Genomic DNA, 17732 nt, shown 5'->3' on the forward strand with positions numbered 1-17732 from the left:
CCTCCCTTTCCCTCAGGCGATTATCTATCCGAAGGGAAAGGGAGACCAGGTCTTCAAAGGAGTTGGGCTCATCACGGGAAGCGGGCTGGTCTTTGAGCTCGTCATTTAAGGCGCGACGGAACACTCCCCGAAGGGCATGATCGGGCCAATTGGCCTCGGCGGCTGCGGTACGGAAGTCGATAATGAACTCAGCGACACTCCGGCTCCCCTGTTGCAACCCGAGCAACCTTTCATCAGAACTACCCTCCGATACTGGGTGAGTAAAGGTCCTTTTAAACTCGCACAGAAAATCATCAAACGAGCAGGTTGGGAGCGGATGAACCGACAGGTACGCCTCGGCCCATAACAGTGCCTTGCCCTGAAGCTTAGCCACCAGATATGCTACCCGAGCTGATTCGCTAGTAAATGAACGGGGTGAATGCGTGAACGCGAGAGAACATTTCAGTAGAAAGGCCGTACAGCGGCCCTGCTCCCCAGAGTACGGCTCGGGTTCTGGGAATGCTGCGTCGCGAAACACGGAGCCCGAAGGGGTCGGAGCTGGGGAAGACTGGGGAGGTTCTGCCACGGGCGCAGGAGACGCAGAGGACGGGCCTGGAGGAGGGGAAAGAGCCGCCTGAATCTCCTGCAGGGAGGCTAAGATCCTAGCCTGAGTCTCGCCTATGGCTTGACACCGGGTGTCGAGAGCCTGCAACGCTTGCTCATGAGCCCCTAAAATGGCTCCCTGCTTGGAGACTGCTGCACATACTGGGTCTGCTGAGTCCATTTGTTGGCCAGTTCGTACTGTCACGGCGAGGGATGGCCAGTACCGAATAGGACTCAGGTGCAGAAACCCAGAGCGGAGACAGTAGATGATTTAACAGTTTATTACGGTTAAGTGCAAGGGAAAAAACGTGACAAAGACAGAAAATGACGAGACGTGGAACCTTGGTGTGGCGTGCCCTGGGGAACGTGGCTAGGGCGAGGGAACGAGGCCTGAGATGCGGAACGGGGCTGAGTGGGGAACAGTCACACTGGGGGAAGAGGATATAGGAGTTAGGCAGGTAGTGAAGGCAGCTCAGAAGTGGCCAGTCTAAGAGCGGCAATTCTTACTTGCAGTTAGAGACCTGGAGTGTTTGAGAGGGGGGTGATGAAGATCCAGGGGAGGCTGAGTGGCGTGGAAAAGCTGACCTGAGATCCGGGGCTCCAGATGGAGTGTGATGGCAGGAGGGCAGGCAGGTGAGGCGCAGAGGGATTTCCAGAATGATCACTAGGTATCCTGAGTCCGGAGGTGGAGTGTGAGCCAGGGTGGGTACAGCAAATGTGTTGATGACGAACTGGCAGTGAATGAACATCGATGTGTGGTTTAAATCCCTCTGGCTTGATTGCCTGCAATAGGCTCCAGGTGTGCAGGAGCTGGAGTTGGCCCTGCCCAGGGGCGGATCCCAGATCAGTTCAGGAGCCTAATGGAAACTCCAGCCACCCACCGTAGACCATGACAGTACCTGTACAAAGTGCCTGTATGTCTGTGTCTATATGTCAGGTTGGGTGTCAGGCGCCACCTCTCTGGGGACATCTCAGGCCCTCCAAGGTTTGGAGGCCTATCTCCCCCTACCACCACTTCCCCTGCCAGTGGCGGACTCCCTCAGACATCGGTGCGTTGGTGGTTCTTTGTGTCCGGGGATGGGTGTCCAGGTACAGACCGGCTCACTCCTTGGCGGACGCGTATCGGGGCCTGGAGCCTGGGGCTCGCTCGGGCCACTTCAGAGGTGGGGTGCCCCCGGCCTCTCGGCCTGGGGCTTGGTCACTCAGGCACGGCTGGCTGCCGGCGGAGCTCACGGGCGCGTCACTGCAACTCCCCCTGGCTTCTGCTCCGCGGCTGCTGAGTGACCCCTCATCTGGGACTCTCCTCAGCTCTTTCTGGGACAGTGGCGCGGCTGCCCCTCTGTTGGTCTTCCTTGGTCTCTTGTGTTCTGGGGGCCTCTGGATGTCTGGAGTTTTGATCTCCTCCATAGCTGCTTCATGCCCTGGAGGATGGGGCTGTGGCCCCCCCACACCCTCTAGCAGATCATTACATGAAAGAACCTTTAAAAAAAAAAAAAACAAGCGCGTCCATGCTCACAGGTGTACACACGGGTGATCACACCCACAAACTACACCCTTTTTTTTTTTTTTTTTTTTTTGGCCTGTCCCGTTTGGCTCTTTTGCCCTCAGAATTGTTGTCTAAAGGCAAAGAAAGATGCCCAACGGATTTACTTTACCAAACTGACCATCCCAGCCTTGCCGTAATGGTCCATTTGATTCACCTTTTATTGTTTATTTTATTTTCACTTACTGAATACGGGACAGACTTGACTGGGGGAAAGAAGGGGAGAAAGAAAGAGGGAAAGAGAAACAGCTGAGAAGAGGGACGGGGGAGAAGGGCAAAAGACAAAAACCAACAGAACGGGCAGAGAAAAAAAATGCATATATCAATCACCTGGATCACCTGCTGAGAAAGAAAAAAGAAAGCAAGCAGAAGAGAACAAGAGTAATAGAATAAACAACATCACAATGATATATGGGAATATGACAGTAAATACTAAATGTTAAACATTATTGTGCAGCACATAAGATCAACAGAACACAGTGTGCTTTGAGGTAGGAGCCAAAAAGGGTGTAGTTTGTGGGTGTGATCACCCATGTGTACACCTGTGAGCATGGACGCGCTTGTTTTTTGTTTTTAAAAGGTTCCTTCATGTAATAATCTGCTAGAGGGTGTGGGGGGGCCACAGCCCCGTCCTCCAGGGCTTGAAGCAGGTGTGGAGGAGATCAAAACTCCAGACATCCAGAGGCCCCCAGAACACAAGAGACCAAGGAAGACCAACAGAGGGGCAGCTGCGCCACTGTCCCGGAAAGAGCTGAGGAGAGTCCCAGATGAGGGCTCACTCAGCAGCCGCGGAGCAGAAGCCAGGGGGAGTTGCAGTGACGCGCCCGTGAGCTCCGCCGGCAGCCAGCTGCGCCTGAGTGACCGAGCCCCAGGCCGAGAGGCCGGGGGCACCCCACCTCCGAAGTGGCCCGAGCGAGCCCCAGGCTCCAGGCCCCGATACACCCTTTTTGGCTCCTACCTCAAAGCACACTGTGTTCTGTTGATCTTATGTGCTGCACAGTAATGTTTAATATTTAGTATTTACTGTCATATTCCCATATATCATTGTGATGTTGTTTATTCTATTACTCTTGTTCTCTTCTGCTTGTTTTCTTTTTTCTTTCTCAGCAGGTGATCCAGGTGATTTATATATGCATTTTTTTTCTTTTTCTTTTTTTTCTCTGCCCGTTCTGTTGGTTCTTGTCTTTTGCCCTTCTCCCCCATCCCTCTTCTCAGCTGTTTCTCTTTCCCTCTTTCTTTCTCCCCTTCTTTCCCCCAGTCAAGTCTGTCCCGTATTCAGTAAGTGAAAATAAAATAAACAATGAAAGGTGAATCAAATGGACCATTACGGCAAGGCTGGGATGGTCAATTTGGTAAAGTAAATCCGTTGGGCATCTTTCTTTGCCTTTAGACAACAATTCTGATGGCAAAAGAGCCAAACGGGACAGGCAAAAAAAAAAAAAAAAGAAGGAAAAACACCTGAGAACTATTTTTCTCCTTGCTGTCATGTGACACGCCACTGCACACTCACATGGACGATTTTCTCAAAGGTCAGCGTTTAGCTTCTCTGTGCTCTGAAGGAGCTGCTGGCTGTGACTTCTTTCCACATCAATCGATGGGTGCGACCGTGTGTGCTGTAGTTAGTTAGTACGGAGCCCCGCAAGTTTAGCTCAGCTTACCATAAAAACTGGACTGGTGTGTGTGACGATTATAAAAAGAAAACTAAAGCTTATTTCACTCATTTATTTATTCACTTATATATTATATTTGATAAATCAATTGTATACTTAAAACCCCTGACAAATATTTGGAAATAACAAAAAAAACAACCTTTTTGTGTTTTTTGTATAATCTATTTAAAATAGCTACAAATTTCTGATCATGTCACCAAACTAAGATAAGCTTGAGGAGACAAGCTTCCCAAGTACAGGACTCGCGAGGTGTTTTTTGTTATTTTTGCACGAAAATTGTTCTTTCGTGCAAAACAACATACATTTTTATCGTATGTTTACAAAAGCAAACAAAGCTTTAACCTTAACTTAAAGTGGGGCCATTATCCGAGATGGCTACTGAGGTGCAAGTACGTAAAGGCAGAATATTCAGAATAATCAAAAGACAGAGTCTCACACACGTGACATTTGAAAAACAAATCGAATTAAAAAATAAAAGCATTAACTCTCTAATGTCTCTCTAAAAGGTAAACCAGGCACCTTAAACCCCAGGTGAACAAAAACACCTGCAGACGAGCCGTAAATGCGTTTGCGTGTCAGAATGCAGTCAAACTGGAGTACTGATGGTTGACTGTTGGAATGAGGTACCTGTGCTTACGTGCTGTTTTGTCGACAAAATATTTCCACTTCGGTTTCAGAAGTCTTTTGGTTTGTTTAGATGCAGCTTTATGAATTAGGGAGACGACGCTCCTGGCAGCTCTTCCAAATAATCCATGCTTGTTAGATCTTTTTTGGGCCAGCCTGAACCAGCTGTCTTGAATGTTTACTAATTATGAATTTTTCACGCTGTATTACAATGGATTTAAAAACGTTTGGTCTTACAATCCTTTCCAGATTGATTGTCAGCAACAGGTGCTTCTCTGATCACTTCCATCTTTCCTCTTAACACACCTGATGAGCAGTTAATGAAGTGCATTAACTAGCAGCACCTGGCTGATAATTTCAGTGGAAGCAGTGAGGGTTTCCCCCCCAATGTTTCTGCATTTTGGTTCAAAAAAAGAAAAAAAAGAAAAAAAAAAGGAAGTACAAACAAAATGTCATGGCTAACAGAGGAACTCAAGCACAGACTGAGTTCTGACAAACAAAAAGGTGACAGTTTATTTACCAAAGGGGTGAACCACAGTGCTCTATATATGTACAGTAAGTTGGGGAGGGGGTCCAGGGCTCCAGGGAAAAGAGGGAAGGGAGTCCACACTCACTCCTCTTCAGTCACTCTTGTCCTGCTCTCCACTCACACAGCCACACACGGGAGTCACAGGTAAGCGACTGTAACCAGGTCCGGGGAAATATATACTCAAAGTATACACAAAGTTAACCCAACTGGTGAATTTAGAGAGAGATTTTTTAGCAAGGAGCTGAGATCATGAACACAGGAGGGTCAATGTTCCAGCGACAAACTGCTCCATGCCGCAGCGTTAAATGGTTACCGGTAAGCCCAGGTGAGTCAGCAACAGGTGGTGTAATCATCATAACTGTGTGGACCAAGAGCGAGAGGCCATTACAAGCTCCACCCAGGCAGGCACTTCATCATGTTTGTTTAAATACAGAAAATCAGAAGTCTCTGTGAGTCAGACCACGGCTCTACACGGACACTTCTAAGCTGCTTCAGCGTGAACTGACCCAGATTATCTGCACACAGCGGCTGTAAAACAGTGAAAGTCATAACTGTCTCTCTCTGATGGAAAGCTTTTATTGTGAAGTCAGGAAGTGTTGAGTTTGTATTCATCACTCAGTGTTTAATGAGACAGGCAGACAGGAAGAGCAGCTCATTAGGGTTGAAGAAATCAAAGGAACTGTGAGGAACTGCAGTTTGGTCACATCTGGATGTTTTTCACTGACAGTAAATGTTTTAGTGATAAAGAAATGTGTTCACAGAGAGAGGAAGAGGAGTGGTGTTTGTGAGGAGGAGCAGCTGTCCTGCTGTGCTTTGTGTCAGGAAGTCCTGAAGGATCCAGTCTCTACCAGCTGTGGACACTGGTTCTGCAGACAGTGCATCTCCTCATACTGGGACCAGTCTGCTTCATCAGGAGACTCCTCCTGTCCCCAGTGTGGAGAAAGATCCAGAAGCAGAGCTGCACTGCAGACAGCCAGTCAGAGCAGCTGTGTACAAAGTAAGACTGAACATCTGTCTGCTGATGGACTCATTTCTGAAAACTGGACTTCTTGTGTTGTTCAGACATTGAAGAGTTTTCTTTCTCTTTAGTCTCATTGTTTTTCTTTCTTTCAGCAGATGTTGGTCTGCAGGAGGTTTTAGATGAACATAAGATCAGTCTGAGGAGGAGATGTGAACGTGTGACTGAAGGAAGTGATGAAACAGGAAGTAGAACCCTCCTCAACACCATCTACACTGAGCTCTACATCACAGAGGGACAGAGTGAAGAGGTTCATACCCAACATGAGGTGAGGCAGCTGGAGACAGCTTCCAAGATGGACGCCCTCCATGACGCTCCAATCAGGTGCCAGGACATCTTTAAAGCCTTACCTGACCAACAGAGACCCATCAGAGTGGTTCTGACCAACGGCGTGGCTGGTGTTGGAAAAACCTTCTCAGTGCAGAAGTTCACTCTGGACTGGGCAGAGGGCTTGGAGAACCAACATGTCAGTGTGGTGGTTCTGCTTTCATTCAGGGAGCTGAACCTGATCAGAGATGAGCAGTACAGTCTTCTGGAGCTGCTCCATGTTTTCCATCCAACATTACAGAAGGTCACAGCAGAGAAGCTGGCTGTCTCTCAGCTTTTGTTCATCTTTGACGGCCTGGATGAAAGCAGACTTTCATTGGATTTCACCAACAGGAAGCTGCTGTCTGATGTCACACAGAAGTCATCAGTCAGCCAGCTGCTGACAAACCTCATCCAGGGGAATCTGCTTCCCTCGGCTCTCGTCTGGATAACTTCCCGACCTGCAGCAGCCAATCAGATCCCTCCTACATGTGTTGACAGGCTAACAGAAGTACGAGGCTTCACTGACGCCCAGAAGGAGGAGTACTTCAGGAGGAGATTCAGTGATGAAGAGCTGTCCAGCAGAATCATCTCCCACATGAAGACATCCAGGAGCCTCCACATCATGTGTAGTATCCCAGTCTTCTGCTGGATCACTGCTACAGTTCTGGAGCACATGTTGACTACAGAGCAGAGAGGAGAGCTGCCCAAGACCCTGACTGACATGTACTCACACTTCCTGCTGGTTCAGACAAAGAGGAAGAAGAACAAGTACCATGAGGGACATGAGACGAGTCCACAGGAGCTGACGGAGGCTGATAGGAAAGTTCTTCTGAAGCTGGGGGGGCTGGCGTTTGAACATCTGGAGAAAGGAAACATCATGTTCTACCAAGAAGACCTGGAGCAGTGTGGTCTGGATGTGACAGAGGCCTCGGTGTACTCAGGAGTTTGTACAGAGATCTTCAAAAGGGAGTGTGTGATCTTCCAGAAACCAGTCTACTGCTTTGTTCATCTGAGCATTCAGGAGTTTCTGGCTGCTATCTACATGTTCCACTGTCACACCAACAGAAAGACAATGGTGGTAGAAGGTTTTATAGGGAATTTCCGAGAAGAATACAAAAACAGATCTTATTTTAAGAACATGTTCAAGTCTTATAGCTTCCCATCACTGGATGTCTTTTTAACTAAAGTCATGGAGAAATCCCTCCAGAGTAAAAATGGCCACCTGGACCTGTTTGTTCGCTTCCTTCATGGCCTCTGTCTGGAGTCCAACCAGAGACTCTTAGTAGGTCTGCTGGGTCAGACAGAGAACGGTCCAGGAACCATCCAGATAGTCATCAACAACCTGAAGGAGATGAACAGTGATGAAATCTCTCCAGACAGAAGCATCAACATCTTCCACTGTCTGATGGAGATGAACGACCTCTCAGTACATCAGGAGATCCAAGAGTTCCTGAAGTCAGAGAACAGATCAGAGAAGGAACTCTCTGAGATCCAGTGCTCAGCTCTGGCCTTCATGCTGCAGATGTCAGAGGAGGTTCTGGATGAGTTGGACCTGCAGAAGTACAACACATCAGAGCAGGGACGACAGAGACTGATTCCAGCTGTGAGGAACTGCAGAAAGGCTGGGTGAGTCCAGATGTGATCATTAACATCATTGATCAGTGTAGGTTAGTAGTTTAATGTTGAAAATAAAATCAGATTGTAAGCACAAAGTGTTTGTGTCCGTACGCTGCAACCTTCCACACCATTCCTTTATTGTACAGACTCAGCAGCAGCTCCATGGATCCCAAATCCAAGAGTGGAGAACAGATTTGAAGTGTGTCACATCCATGCAGTCACAGCTGTTTCCACCATGTTTCCATTGATATTAATCCTGTTCAATGACACGTTTCATATCAGTGAATATGTTCTTTAGGACGTCCACTGACATGTTTAAGTGTCCTGCTGGAAATCACTCAAATCATTCATGAAATCCATGAAAAATCCTTTTAGTGTTTCTAACTTCACCCTCTGTCCTCTCTCTCTCTCCATCCTCCTCACTGCTTCTTTCACTGATAATCACACAAGCATCGTATTCAGCTACAAAATAACACAATAATATCATCTGATGATCATTATTATAAGAGCAGGATCCATATTTGATATCAGAGTAACACACTGCTTGGTTATGTGCAGTCATCATCAGTGACTGTGGGTCAAACAGAAGCTCTCTGATTGGTTGCTGACCTTGGTCACCTGTCCACTCTCACCTGTTTGTGTTTGCTCTCTTTGCTGTCTCCATCCTCTCTCTCCTTTCTCTCCCTCTCTGTCTTTGTACCGTCACTCAGGTCCAATGGAAAGGTGACATTTACAAACCAATCAAAGACAAACTGATCCATGTCAGGTTATAACAATATTCAAAGTGAATACAGGCTGCTGCTGGACACAGACAGGTAACATCATTTTGACTTGCTGTCACCTGGATCTGGACTCATAAACACTGAAGCCCCGAACAGGAATACAAATCATTTTCTGCCAACTAGCGACACACCAGCAGATAATGGCTCAGAAAGTTAAAATGAGCCAATCATTTCTGTGTTTAGTTCCCCTGAAATCAGATCTGATATCAGCAGCTCTGAGTTCATTCATCATTATTGTCCAGTGATGAGATTTCTGCTCCGTTTGGTAACAGTCAGCAGGTTTTTCCTGCGTGTGGACGTGAACAGTCGTACCTGACAGCAGGTAGCAAACAGAGATCATCTTTCCAGCTGGAACTCTTCACTGAGCTGAACTCATTCAAAATGTTCTGGAGTCAAAACAGGAAACAGTCCAAATGTGTGTCTTCACTCTGACTCTGGATCAGATCTCAGTCACAGACTGTGGACATTATGGAAGCCTAAATGTGACTGATAGGTTTGTAGCTTGAACCTATTCGCTGGAACGTTGAAGACAATATAATTACACCGCAAGCAAGACACGAAGTAGGCAAAGTTCTTCATGTTTTTCGTGCACGGGAGAGAACCGGACAAACGCCGTTCCTTCGCTTGACCCCAGTTGCTCTCGTCCGTTTTCCCGTAACACTGCTCTTTTATTGAGGTTACATGAATATGCATAGGTTCATTAACATATGATGTCTACATACACACAAAGAGTACCTTGCCTTTGTGTGTGTGTGTGTGTGTGTGTGTGTGTGTGTGTGTGTGTGTGTGTGTGTGTGTGTGTGTGTGTGTGAGGTCAAGATGTGACCCTGTGAAGACTTCCCCAAAGCTGGTGCCAGGAGTCTAGCAGGTCCATCTGAACAAAAGGCTCTTATACTTAAACAGATATACGTGTGTTTGCTATGCCATATATCAACAAGAGAAGATACGGATCTATGCCAGAACACTCTGTGGAGCAGTGAACGCACCCCCTCTTCATGCTACACAGAGTTTTTACAGACCTCCTAGGATGAGACATTCTTTCAATCTACAAATGATTATATACTTCTAAGCATATATGAGTAAATATTTCTAAGCATAAATGACAATGAACAATACAAAACCTAACAGTGACACCATCTTCCTCCTTCATCTGCAGATTAAAGCCAAACAAAGATTCTCATTAAAAGTCTGCAGGTCTGAGAGAGACTCAATCGTTGTGTCATGTCAAACACAGTAAGAGGAGCTGAAGCACAGATGTGAAGAGCAGATTCATCAGATTATGACCTCACTCTGTTTTGTCTTCATATACATTCAGTCTGTGTTTATAATGCAGATTTTCTGCTTTTATAATAACACATTTTATATTTTCTATCATCACAGACTGACTCAGTGTCGACTCTCAGAGTCTCACTGTGAAGTTGTGGCCTCAGCTCTGAAGTCCAACCCCTCCCATCTGACAGAGCTGGACATGAGTAGAAATGATGACCTCCAGGATTCAGGGATGAAGCTTCTGTGTGCTGGACTGGAGAGTCCAAACTGTCGACTGGAGACTCTGAGGTGAGTTCACTGACTGCAGCTGTTTTTTGTTTTTCTATATTTCAGGTCTTTGATTGATGTTTGAAGCTTTCTTTAGTTCCTAAATGTTCAGGATGTCTCTGAAGACAAATGTGAAGAAGTTTGAGTGCTTTCAGAAATGTTGTCTTGCCAAACGACTGAACAACAGTTTTTCCTTTTGGCTCCAAACAGAAGTGACAGACTTGAGCAGGGTTCATTTAAAGGCTGACAGAAGTGGAGTGGTGACGGGGAGATGTTTGACAGGACAGTGTTTCAGCCTCCACAGGTTCATGTTGTGCTCCATCAGTCAGTGAAGATGAAGTCAGTGCTGATGAGGCTGTAGAGTGTGTGAGGGATGTGAATGAGGATGATGAAGATCTGATGATAGCAGATAAAAACAGGCTGCAGAGACTTTGAGCCATACAGGGCACACAGTGTGTGTACAGAACAGCTGAAGTCATTATGGAGGCCTCACTGGGATATGGAAGCATCACAGTACAGCTTCAGTGAAGCATTAAAGTCTCTGATATGAGATGAGAAATGAAGCAGCCAGAGCTTTTTCATGAGTGGAAACCCACTGTGACTGTGAGCTGCTGCTACAGCCTCCAGATTAGCCAGCAGCTCATCCTGCTCAACATTTCCTCACCAACTTTAATGGAAGTGTGATGTTTTCAGCTGGAGTGATGGTCAGGGTGGCCTCCCTCTCCTCTTCTTCTCCTCTTCCTCTTTCATTTGTAAAGCCACTTCTGCTGCTTTCATTCATTTGGAAGTCCTGTAGCTGAGTTTGGGAGAGACTAACAGCCTCGGCAGCAGAGGGGAGAAAGGCTGTAACACCACCACTTTACTCTGTTCTACCTGTCACATCATTTTATCAGGAAACAAATATGCTCATGTTTTTACTATGTTTGTCTTGAAGATGTAAGAAGATCACATGGTGCTTTTTATTATTGTGTTGGTTTGTTTCCTGTCTCTTGGATGGAGCCCAGCTGTGCGTGGCCCCTGGGCCTGTGGTCAGAGTGTGTGCTGGATAATCCGGCCCAGGATGATGCCAAACTGACATGGGATGAAATGTCTGTCACATAATTGAGCTTAGTGTAGTTTCGTTTCTGCACAATTTAAAAACAACCAAAACGTTGTTCTGTCTTTTCTGTGTTATACTGTAGACTTTCTTTGATACTGTGTCCAAAAGGAGCAGCTTTTACTTTGAAGGGGAGCTGTCTCTGTTTCCTCTTCAGGTTGGATGATGGAAGCAAATGAGTGTGTGATGTTCTTTCAGTGTTGCACTTTGTAGACGCTCCCTGAGCACTGGTCTCACAGTCAGCTGCACATAGAGACCAGTGTTGTTAGTCCAGGTCAGAAGATGACTTGTTGGAATGAAAATGAGCTTGTAGTTTGTCTGCTTTAATAATGTGACTGGAAAAAGGTGTTGGACTTCAAATATGTCCATTTCTTTCACACTTCACCTTTAAAAGTGAAGCCATGTGGTTCCTGGAGGGAAAAACATGACTTTTTCAAGTCTTTTTCCTGTTTTTCTTTATCACGGAAGCAAGATGGCGCCTGTGTTTGGCTGTGCCGCTGCCTCCGTCCGTGTGTTTGTTTACTTTATATGTTATGCAAGTGTTCTTGCTACGGTTTTGTCCGGTGTCATCTCTCTTTGGACTTATGATCGCCATGCGTTACTGGCGATCAAATCTGCTATATATAACTTTCAGAGTCAACGATACGACGTTGTTTTCCCACCGCTGCTTAAGCACGACGCAGCTCCACTCTTGCCGGTCAGCTCAATTTTGCTTCAGAGGCCTCGTCGGAGGAAGCGGGTGAAGAGAGCCGGCTTTCTTGTCCTGCTCCGTCGTCTTCGGAAAGAGGCAGATCTTCGGGGTCTTTATTCCTGGGCTGCTAGCAGTAAGATCCGCCTGAGTCTTGTCGGAGCTGGATTAATCCCCACAACCCACTGTGTTTACCACCCAAGCTTCCACCTAAAAGCATGGAAAGCAATGCCTCATCGCGGCAGGAACCCTGTTTTGCTGCGCAGCTTACTGCATAGTACGAACTCTGTTCCTGGAAACTCTACCCCTGTCCCGGTGGGTCGCAGCGTTAAATGGATGTTAATTAATGCGCGCTCAATTGCCAACAAGTCTTATAGCTTAAATGACTTGTTCTGTACGGAGAAGCTGGATTTTATGTTTATCTCTGAGACGTGGCAGCGTGAGAATGAAGTCTCACATCTTTTAGAGCTGTGTCCCGCTGACTGTTCATTTCTCTGTGCACCTCAGATATCTGGACGAGGGGGTGGAACAGCGGTAATTTTCAAAAAGACATTCTTATGCCAGATGATCTCCTCAAGCTGTTACAACTCTTTTGAGATGATTATGATAAAAATTGGACGAGAACAGCCCATATACAGCATTTTAATTTATCGTCCACCTGGGTCTGCTGCAGCTTTTCTGTCAGACCTACAAGAATTTTTAACGTCCACGATTAAACTGGGCAAGGTCATCATTGTTGGTGACTTCAACATTCATGCAGAGGACTCATCAAATAGTACCACTAAGGAGTTCCTGAGCATTATGGACTCTTTCAATTTTGTTCAACATGTATCAGGTCCTACTCACACAGCTGGGCATACTCTGGACTTGGTCTTCACCTGTGGTGTTTCCCTTGACCACATGAACTTAAATGATGTTTCTTTTAGCGATCATAAGTCAGTCTTTTTTAATGTATCGTTCAATTCAGAGTCTCTTCCCCAAAGTTTTATTAGGCGCAGGCGCTTTATTGATGACTCTGTCATTTTTAAGTTTTCTTCTCTTTTTAATTTTAAACCTTCTTCTGACGAGGTTGACATCCTTATTAATTCTTTTAATGAACACTGCCTTGCCATTCTTAATCAGGTTGCTCCTTTCAAAACTAGTCATTGCACTGTTAGTTCCTGCACACCATGGTTAAATAATCAAACCCGTGGTCTTCGACGCTCCTGTCGAAAAGCAGAGCGTCTCTGGAAGTCCACTGGGCTGGTTGTCCATCGGGAACACTTCAAAGAACTGCTTCACTTATATAATGAGTCAGTTAAAGAGGCCAGATCCTCTTACTTCAATAATCTCATAAATCGTCATAAAAATAACCCAAGAATTCTATTTGATACTATCAACAGTATTGTTTCTCCTCCAACTCAGCATGCTGTGTTACTTTCTGACGAAGACTGTAGCACTTTCCTCAATTACTTTGTAAATAAGGTGATGGACTTGAGATCCAAAATCTCCTCAAGTGCCTCCCCTTATGAAGATGCCCCTTGTTGTGATGGGTCATTTACTTCTTTTTCTCCAATCACACTCAATGACTTAATTGCAGTAATAGGTGAAATGAAATCCTCATCATGCTCCTTAGATATATTACCTCCCTCTGTCCTGTCTGGGACTCTCACCAGCATTGGTCCCACATTACTATCAATCATCAACAATTCACTGAGGCAAGGCTGTGTTCCGTCCTATTTTAAACATGCTGAGGTAACCCCTCTGTTAAAAAAACAGAATCTAGATCCTACCTCCCCTAGTAGTTATCGTCCTATTTCAAGATTGCCATTTATAAGTAAATTACTAGAAAAGATTGTAGAAAATCAGTTCAGGTCCTTACTATGCCGATTGCAGATTTTTGACCCTTTTCAGTCTGGCTTTCAAAAACAGCACTCTACGGAGACCGCTCTCTTATGGGTCTATAATGATCTACTAATGATTAGATTAGATGAAACTTTATTAATCCCTCAGATGGGTTCCTCCGCAGAATTCAGTTAATGGCATCTGATGCAGGAAATTGTTCCGTGATCATTTTGCTAGATCTTAGCGCAGCCTTCGATACCATCAACCACAAAATCCTACTCAACGGGCTGAAGGTTCTGGCTGGTATATCTGGCACCGCCTTAGACTGGTTTTCTTCCTACTTATGAGACAGGACTTTTTCTGTTAGGACTGATAGGTTCTCCTCTAACACTGCTGCCCTAACCTGCGGGGTTCCACAAGGTTCAGTTTTGGGTCCATTAATATTTTCTTTTTATATGCTTCCTTTAGCTGGCATTTTTCAGTCTTTTGACCTGTCTTATCATTTCTATGCCGATGATATCCAGCTGTATATGTCCTTTAAGCCTCATCAGCTGGATAGGCTGTCCACCCTAGTCCAGGCTTTAACTCAAATCTCTGATTGGCTTTCTAACAATTACCCTGTTTTAAACATGAACAAGACAGAGACCATGATCATAGCTCCTCCTGATCTATATTCTAAAATCAGTCAGGTTCTTGCCCCTTTCTGTTCTCCTGCTAAGCCAAATATTCGAAATCTTGGAGTAATATTTGACTCTTCTTTGGGCCTTGACTCACACGTAAAATCTCTGTCTCGTTCCTGTTTCTTTCATTTAAGGAATATTTCTAAACTGCGACATATGGTCTCCTTAGCTGAACTGGAAAAAAATGTCCATGCATTTGTGTCATCGCGTTTAGATTATTGTAATTCCTTATTTACCAGCTTGGATAAATCATCTTTCTCGCCTCCAAGCTATACAAAACGCAGCAGCTAGACTACTAACTCACTCTAGCAAGCGTGCTCACATCACTCCTATCCTATGTTCTTAACATTGGCTCCCAATAGATTTTAGAATTCGTTTTAAAATTATTGTTTTAACGTACAGAGCACTAAATGGCCAAGCCCCAGATTATTTATCCAAGCTTCTCACAAAATAAACTACAGCTTGCCGTCTCCGCTCACAGACTCAGAGTTTGTTGGTTGCTCCCAGAACGCGTCTGAAGACGAAAGGGGGCGGAGCCTTTCAGTCTGTGGCACCAAGGCTGTGGAACAGTCTACCTCTACAACTACGTTTGGTTGACTCTGTGGAAACCATTAAAAAACAGTTTAAAACTTTACTAGCTTTCTGTTGACCAATGCTTTTTACATTTTTATATTTTAATTTACATTTAAACTCTATATTGTGTATATTGTGCATTTTGCTATTTATCATACTGTTTATTTTCATCTCTGTGTGCAGCGCTTTGTGACTACCTGTCTATGAAAAGCGCTTAATAAATAAACTTTACTTACTTACTTACTTACTTTTTATGATAAATGTACGACTTTAATGTGAAACATTCAGAGTTTTTTCTCTTGTTGTGTTTGTTTGAAGCTGCTTCCTGTTGGCTTCAGCTGTTTGGAGTTTCCATTTTCTAAACTTCTACATTCTGAACCTTCTTCAGCTCTGAACAGATGATGAAACACTGCATGATTTCAAGCTCACACTTTGTCTAATAAACTTACATCTTTCATTCTTTATACAGATTGTGGGGCTGTGGTTTGTCAGAGATCAGCTGTGATTATCTGGCAGCAGCACTGAAGTCCAACCCCTCCCATCTGAGACAGCTGGACCTGAGTAACAACTACAAGCTGCAGGATTCAGGAGTGAAGCATCTGTGTGGTGTTCTGGAGAGTCCAGGATGTGGACTTGAAACTCTGAGGTCAGTCAGCATGTTTTAGTTGTGCTGAGATGAATATGATGTGAAAGTTGTGCTGACACTAAACTGCAGACATCAGGCTGATATTATACTGATCCACACTGAGGATCTTCATGGTAAAGTCTGTTTTCTTCTTCTCTGGTTTAGTCCATTGACTGCAGCAGAACAATGTTCACATTTCAAACAGTGAGACTCAACGTATGGCCCGCGGCCCACACGTGGCCTGCCCACCTTTCCTGATTCAGAGAGAGGGGACCCTGATTAACTGTGTAGTGTTCTTCCTCACAGTTCCAAGTATCAGACACAACAATGAATAATCCACAGCTGACTGTCTTTAGCAGGTCAAAGGTCACGGCACACAGCAGACAGTGGGAAATATTATAATTCTGATCATTTATCAGCACATATCCATATGTATAAAAACAAAGCTGACACTGTGAGACTTGATCAGAGGTGTGATCATCACAGCAGAGGCCTATGTGTCAAAGTCACTGAGGATCAAACAGAAACACATGAAGCAGATTTTCCTGTTCTGGCTTTTTATAGCAGATAACCTTCAAAATATTCTGCAGTCCATCAAAAACTGAAGAAAACCATGAATCAACATGTGAACATGAGCTGATGCTGCTGAAGTGAAGCAAAGTTACAGAGGTTTGATTACAGACACAGCTGAGAGTTTGTAATCTGTCATCATTTTAAAAGGTTTAAATTTCTTCAGTATTGAACAGCAGAAATGAGGCTTTGTTTTCGGAGGCCGACAGCAGTGAACACAACAGCAGACTGGTGCGTAATAAGCAGTGAATAATGCAGGAAACAGATTTTTGAAGGTAAACTGTTCTTGAAGTACACTGAGAGAGAGAGAGCTGTGCAGGAAGTAAACGTCAAAGTCAGAGAGAATTCATGACGATGTTCATCAAACGTAAAGCGTAGTTTGGATCTTCTTCTGCTGCTGGTTCAGTCAGTTTTGGTTGGAGACAGATGAAACCTGCAGCTTCAGGATCTGTGAGCTGTCCACTTTCAGCCCCGACGGCGTGTCCGTGTACGTGCCGTCGAGTGAACGATCCACGCTCTGTGTTTCCATCTTTGTGTGTTTAGCTGCTCTCATTTACTGATTTATCTGTTTGGTTGTTGTTGAAATACTTTTGGGAGCTTTAACCTGAGATTCTGGCAAAATACATTTATATTAAAAATCGATTCAGGATTGAATGAATCAACATCGCTTTATTCAAATTAAAACCATTTAAATAGGAAAAACCATTTTTTTACACCCGCCTCTAATGCTGGGTAATGTCAGCTGGTCCATGTGCAGCTGGCTGTGAGGCTCAGGGAGCGTCTACAAAGTGCAACACTGAAAGAACATCATCCATAAATATTGAGTAATAACTGGACTCTCATACAGCGAGACTCAAATGCCTTTAAACATCAGCTTATCCTGCTGATCCAAGTCCAACACTGAGTTTGTAAAAACATGTTTGTCAATCATTTTGTTTGGTTTCTGAGGAAAATGATTCAATAACTTGCTGCTAACACACAACATTTCATCATATTTCCTCATAAGCCTCTTTTGTCTGACCATTTGATCCCATTTGAATTTGCAATAAAGGATCCACAGAGTTTGGTGACAATAATGACAGTAGATGTTTGTGTGAAAGTGCTGGAAGCAAATGATTGTGTGATGTTCTTTCAGTGTTGCACTTTGTAGACGCTCCCTGAGCACTGGTCTCACAGCCAGCTGCACATAGAGACCAGTGTTGTTAGTCCAGGTCAGAAGATGACTTGTTGCAATGAAAATGAGCTTGTAGTTTGTCTGCTTTAATAATGTGACTGGAAAAAGGTGTTGGACTTCAAATATGTCCATTTCTTTCACACTTCACCTTTAAAAGTGAAGCCATGTGGTTTCTGGAAGGAAAATGACGTCTTTTTCAAGTCTTTGTCCTGTTTTTATGATAAATGTACGACTTTAATGTGAAACATTCAGAGTTTTTTCTCTTGTTGTGTTTGTTTGAAGCTGCTTCCTG

At 44.8% G+C, this 17732-nt stretch overlaps 2 protein-coding genes across 2 annotated transcripts in view; both read left to right on the forward strand.

Moving 5' to 3' along the window:
• Nucleotides 1–17732, forward strand: part of LOC146716484 (protein NLRC3-like) — a 368054-nt gene that overhangs the window by 195376 nt on the left and 154946 nt on the right. The window lies entirely within an intron of this gene.
• Nucleotides 5549–7905, forward strand: LOC146716491 (protein NLRC3-like; the record flags this gene model as incomplete). Its single annotated transcript, XM_085452720.1, has 2 exons — nt 5549–5945; nt 6062–7905. Coding segments are annotated over 2 exons (2241 nt in total), but the record flags the coding sequence as incomplete, so codon positions are not given.

The sequence above is a fragment of the Copadichromis virginalis genome, linkage group LG3 (assembly GCF_057382275.1).
Source record: "Copadichromis virginalis isolate Kocher_CV1m ecotype Utaka linkage group LG3, C_Virginalis_male_GT1.1, whole genome shotgun sequence".
Classification (NCBI taxonomy): Eukaryota; Metazoa; Chordata; class Actinopteri; order Cichliformes; family Cichlidae; genus Copadichromis; species Copadichromis virginalis.